The sequence below is a fragment of the Colobus angolensis genome, unplaced genomic scaffold, assembly GCF_000951035.1.
Source record: "Colobus angolensis palliatus isolate OR3802 unplaced genomic scaffold, Cang.pa_1.0 Scaffold64, whole genome shotgun sequence".
Taxonomy (NCBI): domain Eukaryota; kingdom Metazoa; phylum Chordata; class Mammalia; order Primates; family Cercopithecidae; genus Colobus; species Colobus angolensis.
The window spans coordinates 333743-342305 of record NW_012120043.1 but is presented as its reverse complement, the minus strand read 5'-3'; the positions used below and the strand labels follow the sequence as shown (position 1 = coordinate 342305).

The 8563-nt window shown below is 61.5% G+C and overlaps 1 protein-coding gene across 1 annotated transcript in view; it reads right to left on the bottom strand.

The window, feature by feature from the left end:
• Positions 1-8478, bottom strand: part of HCN2 (hyperpolarization activated cyclic nucleotide gated potassium channel 2) — a 34291-nt gene extending 25813 nt beyond the window's left edge. The window contains exon 1 of the mRNA XM_011964086.1: positions 8361-8478. Within this exon, the coding sequence (XP_011819476.1) occupies positions 8361-8478 (118 nt within the window). The remainder of the gene's footprint in view (positions 1-8360) is intronic.
• Positions 8479-8563: the final 85 nt, after the last annotated feature.

Below are 8563 nucleotides of genomic sequence, written 5' to 3'. Positions count from 1 at the left end.
AAAAAAAAAAAAAAAAAACGGAAAGGATGGTGAGGGGCTCGTGCCTCTAACGCCAGCACCTTGGGAGGCCAAGACTAAAGGATCACAGAAACTCAGGAGTTCAGGTCCAGCCTGGGCAAGACAGTGAGATCCCATCTCTACAAAAAAATACAAAAATTAGCCAGCGTGGTGGTGGGCACCTGTGGCCCCAGCTACTTGGGAGGTTGAGGTAGGAGGATCGCTTGAGCCCATGAAGCCGAGGCTGCAATGAGCCAAAATTGCACCACTGCACTCCAGCCTGGGTGACAGAGTGAGACTCTGTCTAAAAAAACAAAGGCTGACTTGATCTTGAGGTGGGGAGGGCCCCTCACAAGCTTGAAGGGTGAAATCAAATGACTCAATGACTTGAAATTTAAGGCCTTCCTTTCCCTGAATCTAGACAGGGCGTGAGGGCTCAGGCCCCCAATCTGACGCATCTGCTCAGCAACGAGACCCCCAGGGCCCCAGCACCAAGTGGGCTGAGGGGATGCCACCTGCCTGCTGCTGGCTCCCTTCCCCTCCGTCCCAGCCTCACCCTCTGGATTGAGACCTGCCTCCCACCTTCAAGCACCAGCCTTGGGACAAAACAGGCAGGAAGGATCAGTTGAGAAGGCCACAGGACCTAGAAATCTCCCCCACAAGGAGCGGGGAGAAACTCCAGAGACCTCCAACAGGGACCTAGAAACCGCCAAGGAGACCTAGAAACCACCAGGAGGACCTAGAAACCGCCAAGGGGGACCTGAAAACCACCAAGGGGGGGACCTGGTTTTAAAAGGCCATGTAACATAAGGGCCTCCTTTCCAGGTGACAATTAACAGATGTTCTCCCCTTTATTCTCGGGGTGGGCTGGGGGCAGGGACCACACCTCCCCTCTGATGTAAGTGGGGCTGCAGGATGAGACCCCAGGACTGTCCTCGTCTCGAGCCTTCTGCTCCTGTGTCCCGGGGAAAGGACTCCTCAGCCCATCTTGCGCAGCAGGGCAGTAAATTCCCGGGGATTACGGGGGTTGGAGCAGAGGGGCCTAGGAGAAGGCACAGGTTGGGTGGCCACCCTGAGGGTCCCTCGTGGGGCTGGGCCTGCCCGTTCCAACCGCAATGCCTCCAAGCAGGGCTTGGGACCACAACCCTCATCGTCACCAGCCAGAGGTCAGGAGGAGGAAGGGCGTCCACACATGTGCCCTACCAAGGGGAAACCAAGGCCTGGGGCAGAGGGGACCCCAGAGCCCTGCAGGGCGCCCCCGTCCCTGCCAGTGCACCCCCTCTCCTTGCCCAGCACTAGAACCAGTGACGTTGGGAGACCTCCTGCCTCTCGCCCTGGGGAGGGGGAGCCAGCTCCAGGAGACAGGACCCCAGAGAGGACCTGGGGCGCGAGGAAGGCCCAAAGCCCCCCCTAACTCCCCCTCACACTCTGTGCATGAGTGTCTGGCAGCCCCTTCCTCATCCAGCCGCCATAAGGACGCAGGCGGGTGCCAGCAGCTCCCGGGCACCCCGTGCCCTCCTTTCCCAACCCCGGTGCTGAACACGGACAGGCCCTCCTCAGCTGTCACAGCAATGTCAGGGACCACCATTAAATCCTGCACTTAAAACCCATCCCCAACAGGTAACAGAGAGGCCTCTACAAGGGCCCCTTCCTCGGAAATGTGGGGGGTCCTGCCACTTGGTCCAGCTCGGCCCTCGCAGGCAGGGAGGGAGACCAGCTCCAGAGGCCGGGGATGAGGCTGGGTCGCCGGGGAGACCGTCTGGCCTCAGCTCTCACGCCTGGGGGGCTGGAGGAAGCCTCAGACCCCCTCCCACTCGCGGGGGCTTCAGTGGGGCCTCCGGCACCTGACACCAATGGGAGCTCAGCCCAACTCCAGCAGCCGCCCGGCCTCTCTCTGGGCTCAGACAGGGAAACTGAGGCTCTTGCGGCCATAAGTAAAACAGTGGGACGGGAACCCAGACAGACCACGCGTCACTCGCCTGTCCTGAGCTCAGGGTTCTTCCCCTGGAAGTTCCCAAAGCCGCTGCAGGGTCCCGTCTCTCTAGGACTGGATGAAGCTCGGGAGACAAGGCCTCTGACCCGGCTCCCAAACCCCACAAGGCCCCCAGGTCTCCTGGCAACGGAAGGCCCAGGACCCTCAGCCCCTTGGACCCCAGGGGAGGGCCGGCCCAGGGGACCTTCAGCCCCTGCTGGAGCCTGAGTCCCAGGTTGGGGAACGGGCCAGGGCAGCCGGGCCCTCCCTGCAGGAGCCCAGCCTCGGCCCGAGGCCATCAAGGATTTACAGATGAGGCAAATCCAGGAGAGGATTAGGGGCCGGAGGTCGGTGATTAAGGGAGAGCCTCGGGCGGGGGGATTAGGAGAGTTCTCAGCTGTGGACTCACGGGCAGATCTGTGGCAGGTGTCAGGGATTAAGAAAGGGAGCTGCTATGGGGGGGTAGATCTCAGGTTCCCGGGTGACCCCAAGACCGGGCAGACGTTTACAGAGCTGTGCCGCCGGGCGCTGGGGCACACGATGACCACAGGCCCAGCCCCAAGACAGACACATGGGATGCCTTGGGGGGTGCCACAGGGAGACCGACCTGGGGGGCCCATCAGCTCCGGGCGGGCGGGAGGGCTCCTCGGAGGAGGTGGCGTGTGGGTGGATGAGATGGCGAGGGGAGGGCAGCGCCTGAAGAGGGGAAGCAGGTGCGGAGGTTGATGCCCCGGGTTCCCTTCAAGGCCGGTGGGCGGCCTCGGACCGGGGGACGTGGGCGGACATGACGGGGAGGGCCGCAGCCAGGGAGGTAGAGGTGACACGGAAAGAAGGACCGACGTCTGGAGAAGCCCATGCTAGCAGCCGGGAGGCATCTGGCAGGAGCGAGGCGGCCAGTGCTGTTTGGGTGTGAGGCTGAACCGTGGGGCGGGGGGATGAGGCAGGGCCTGACCCAAGTGAGTGGGGGGGTGATAAAGGGGGCTTGAAGATGTGGGCTTTTAGGGATTTTTTTAATGTTTTGGGCCTTACTCTGTTGCCCAGGCCAGAGCGCAGTGGTACCAATCACAGCTCACTGCAGCCTCAACCTCCTGGGCGCAGGTGATCCTCCTGCCTCAGCCTCCAGAGTAGCTGGGACTACAGGTGCCCACCACCACGCCTGGCTAATTGTTTCACTTTTTGTAGAGATGGGGTGGGGGGGGTCTTGCTATGTTACCCATGCTGGTCTCGAACTCCTGGGCTCAAGCGATCCTCTCGCCTCTGCCTCTCAAAGTGCTAGGATTATAGGCGTGAGCCACAGTGCCCGGACAAAGATGTCTTTTTTCGAGCAGGGAACATAGGGAAGGCCCTGAAGAGAGTGGGGAGGCCTTGGCCACCCCAGTCCCTGACCCCTCCACGCAGACCAGAGGGCAGGCCCTGGGTGTCAACTCTGCCACCTGGGATATGGACCCGTGCACACCCCACCGTCCTGCACAGGCTGCGCCTTCCTCCCGTGACCGGAGCCAGAGAAACCCTCACCTCGCCTCGCACCACCCCGCCCCCGGAGCCATACCCCCCTCACCGGGATAATGGGGGGTTTATTCCCTAATGCACGGTTTCATCACCGTGGATTTGCAGAGCTGCACCCCCACGCTGATCTCCCACTGACCTGCTCAGCCTTCTGGGGCGGGGCCCGGGGGCCGCCTGTCCTGGTGGGTCTTGGAGCAGCCCCTCCCTGGACGGTCCTCTTGGGGACATAACAGAACCTGGCTTTGGGGAGCATCTCGTCTGTCTCCCCTCACACGGGGCCTCCCCAGCTGAAGCTAACTCAGGAACAAGGACATGAAAATCAGCAGCAGGAGACTGCAGGCCGGCCACGGGGCACTTAGCCCTGCAGCCGGACCGAGGGCAGTCAGGAAGCCGCCAGCCTCTCTCCACCCGACACCTGCCCTGTGCCCCCCCAGAGCTCCCAGGGCACAAACCTCGGATCGGCCCCCGTCTCCACCCTGCCAGGCCTGCCCAGCCCCTGGGTGACACCGGGGGCGGGGAGTGGATGACAGCAAGCCTCGGAGAACGCGACCCCTTCAGACCGTCTCTCCCTGGGCCTCCGTGTCCCTCCCTGGGCCACCAGCCCCAGCCCCTCTCCTGCCGAGACGCCCACCAGCTCCAGCCCCTCTCCTGCCAAGACGCCCTCCAGCCCCAGCCCCATCCCCTTTCCCAGTCCCCTCCTGCCAAGACACCCACCAGCCCCAGCCCCTCTCCTACAGAGACACCCACCAGCCCCAGCCCCTCTCCTGCAGAGACACCCACCAGCCCCAGCCCCGCTCCTGCCGAGACGCCCTCCTTTGCACGACTCAGGCTTTCCCAAGTGGACCTGTGTGGCCTTTAGAATCAGCAGCGGTTGGGGTGAAGGGAGTAGGAATGAACTATACTTATTTTCAAACTAATTTTGCTCCGGGAGGCGCAGAAGACCCTGCCGCAGTTCTGGGGGGCTCCACGAGGCCACACCCCTTCCTTCCTTGGTTTTCACGCCTGTTCCAATTTGGGCACGAACCGGAATCACCTACAAAGACGGCAACTTGAACCTCAGAACTCAAAACCTTGAACTTGGGTCCTTGAACCTGCTTTTCCAGCAGCACCCCAGCGAAGCATCCGGCACACGCCTCTGGGGACTTCCAGACGTCAGGCCTGGGTCTAGAGACCTCCACAGCCCCAGAGGCTTCATGAATGACCCAGCTGCACATTTTTTTTTCTTTTTTTTTTTTTTTTTTTCTTTTTGAGCCCACGTCCCACTCTGTCATCCGGGCTGGAGTGTAATGGCACGGTCTCGGCTCACTGCAACCTCCACCTCCTGGGTTCAAGAGATTCTCCGGCCTCAGCCTCCCAATTAGCTGGGATTACAGGCACCCGTCACCACGCCCGGCTAATTTTTGTATTTTTAGTATAGACGGGGTTTCACCATGTTGGCCGGGCTGGTCTCAAACTCTTTACCTCAGGTGATCCACCCACCTCGGCCTCCCAAAGCACTGGGATCACAGGCGTGAGACACCCGGCCCTGGCACCAACTGCACTTCCGAAGGGGCCAACTGCCCAGCCTGAGAGCTGAAATCTGGACCCACGTCTGCCCAGGACCCCTGCTCTGTCCCTCAGCAAACTCAGCAAATATGTGGCGCCTGCTGTATACGGGAGCTGGGACGAGGGGCGTGTAAGAGGCCACTTCCGAGCACAGGAGCAAGGCAGACTTGGGCGTGATGGAGACAGCCCTCTCCCTCATACCACCCCCACCTTGCATTTGGGGGAACTGAGGCAGAGGGGCCCAATGAGGAGCCAAGACACCCAGCCAGGCACAGGAGGCCTTGGGCCTGAAGCCAGCTGGCGCCTGATTCCTGAGTCAGTTGCAAACGTAGAGGCCCCTTCGCTTGCTGTGAGCTGCCCCAAAACACCCTCCACAGCAGGGGCCGGCCCCCAGACGCTCCACGACACTACCTCCTGGCCCGGCTCCGTGCCCAGCTCCGCTCCTGGCCCTTCCCTCGGCTGGGCCACCTTTCTGCACACATTCCCATCACCGCCCGGCCACCTCAAACACCTCCTCCCGTCCAGGGCTCCCCTGCATCCTCCACAGCTCCTCAGCCCAGCCCAGTCGCGGCGGTTCCGGTTCACCAAACACTAATGATCCCCTTCCTGGTGCCAGGCGGCTCGGGCCAATTTCCCGGGATGGGATCCACTGGCAAGAGACAAGGGGAGTTCAAGGAAGGGGGATGCTGCTGGCCTCTGTGTGGGGACCTGGGGGCTGGGGCAGGAGCTGCCCCCTCCTTCTTCCTCTTAAATCTCACTGCAGATGCAGCCCCAGCAGGAACAGTTACTACACCACCAGGTTGTGAGGAGAAAGGGCAAATGTGAAAAGGCAGACCCAGAAAGGCCCCTGCCACCATTGCATACATGGCTTCAAAAAATTAATATTCACAGGCCGGGCGCGGTGGCTCACGCCTATAATTCCAGCACTTTGAAAGGCCGAGGCAGGTGGATCACCTGAGGTCAGGAGTTTGAGACCATCCTGGACAAGATGGTGAAACCCCTTCTCTACTAAAAATACAAAAATTAGCTGGGCATGGTGGCGGGCGCCTGTAATCCCAGCTACTGGGGAGGCTAAGGTGGGAGCATCCCTTGAACCGGGAGGCGGAGGTTGCAGTGAGCCAAGATCACACCACTGCACTCCAGCCTGGGCGATAGAGCGAGACTCCGTCTCAAAAAAAATTAAAAATTAAAAATTAATATTCACACAGATATCACCCACCACCCACCCCTAGGTGCCCCCAGAATGCCTTCTTCCTCCCCTCGGTCTGCATGGGACCTAGGCAGAGGCTGGCTCCCTGCCGGTCAGGAGTGTGGACACCTGGGCTGTGCTGTGCAGACAGAATCCCAGATCCGGTCCTCAGTAGCTGTGTGTCTCCGACCAAATGACTTATCTGGGCCTCTCTTTCCTCCTGGGTAAAACGGGTTAGCAACAGCACCCTCTTCGCCCTTACAATAATTAATATTGGGCCAGGCGCGGTGGCTCAAGCCTGTAATCCCAGCACTTTGGGAGGCTGAGACAGGCAGATCAAGAGGTCAGGAGATCAAGACCATCCTGCCTAACGCGGTGAAACCCCGTCTCTACTAAAAAATACAAAAAACTAGCCGGGCAAGGTGGCGGGCGCCTGTAGTCCCAGCTACTCAGGAGGCTGAGGCAGGAGAATGGTGTGAATCTGGGAGGCGGAGCTTGCAGTGAGCTGAGATCCGGCCACTGCACTCCAGCCTGGGTGACAGAGCCAGACACCGTCTCAAAAAAAAAAAAAAAAAATAATAATAATAATTAATATTATTAAATTAATCCTTAGAGATGCTTCCAACACCCCCCAGCCCAGCAGGGGCTTAGGGAGCTTTTGAGATATTCCTGGGGGTCTTTTTCCACAGATTCAGGGCCGTTGAAAAGGGGCACAGGTCCCAAGCCTGGGGAGGGTCATAGGGGCCGCGTGCACCCAGTCTGGCAACATCAAAATCCTTTTTTAAAATCTGACTGCCGTAGCTCCCCTAATCCTGAAGACAGGCCCCGCTAACCCCATTCCCTGCCTGCTCAGTTCCACTTCAACACTCGCCTGCCCGGGTGACGCCGCATTTCGCCCACACAGGGGGCCTCTGAGGCCTCAATACCTCAGAGCACAGAGCGGGGCCACAGCCTGCCCAGGCCTCCAGGCGACTGCGTGCAAGGCGGGTGGAAGGATTAGGGGACTTCACTGCTCCTACCAGCCTTCCCCCCAAGCGCCGGGATCAGCCATCAGCCCACCTGTCCCCCAGGACACCGACTGCCCCTCTGTAGCAAGGGGGTCACTGGAGCTGCCCAGGGGAGGGAGTGGCTGACGTGGGCCCCCACCTGCCAGCCCTTGCACCGTGGTGCACCCATCTCTGTCGGCGGTCATGCTGGAGGGGACGAAGGGGAGTGGGCGCTTTCTGCAGCTCCCTCTCCACCACATCCCTCTCCGGCCAGGGGGTGCCACTGCCCGACTGGAAGTGGGGCCAGGCCGACCAGCAGCCCTGGAAGTCCAGTCCTTCCTGCTCACTGTCCGCATTTCACAGGCCAGAGCCCAGACGCTAACCAAGCTCTCCCAGTGGGGCACGGAGGCGGGGTGGGAGGGGCCGGACACAGCCCCTCTGGGGGTTTTGGGGCTCCTCCCACCCCTGGCCTGTCTCGAAATCCGGGCTTCTGGTCAAAGCTGTATTCTCCTCTCAGCAAGACCTGGGGTGGGAGGAGGATTTCAGGGCCTTCTTCCAGGCTCTGTCCAGGACGTGTGTGCCCCAGGCCTTGGTTTCTCCAGCCAATCACTAGGGGGTGCAGAGAAGTCAAGGGAAGAGAGATCCCCACAGCCTCCCTGCCCAGTTCTGGGGGTCCAGGATCCATGGGGGCCGTTCAGGGGCGCCTAGGCCTGGAGGAGGAGAGACAGGCGGGAAAACCCGCAGCCTTCCCAGGCCCGGCGCGCTGTCCGTGGTGCTGAAACCGCGCCCGGCCTCGGTGGCCCGGCGGGCCCCATCTACACCCTCCACCTACACCCTCCACAACCCACTTCACACCCCACTCGTGGACAAACACACACGCAGCCGTCCACGGTCGCGCGTGTGAGACCTGCCTACGGCTCACACTACTGCCCACCGGTGCACACCGGCCCCGGGCGCACAACGCACGCCCGCCACCTGGTCCCAACACACACGAACCACACGTCCCACCAAGATAAACCCACCCGGGGCGCACACGCCCGCGACCACCACGCAGACACACCCCTGGAGACACACCTCCCCGGCCACAGGCCTGCGCCCCGGGAACCCCGCCGCCGTCACGCGCCCCTGTTCACACACAGCCCACGGGGACACGCGCCGGTCTCACTCTCCGGCCACAGCACGCACAGCCCAGGAACCAGGACCGCAAACATCGGCGGCGGTGGCCCCGCGCCGGCGCTGCTCCGAGCCTTCCACGCATTAGCCGGCTGGATCCACAGCGGCATCTACACACCCACCGCCACATGCGCGCACCGCCCGCGGCTCGGGTGGAGCGGCTCCTGGAGACACAGCTTGGGGACCCGCACGCTT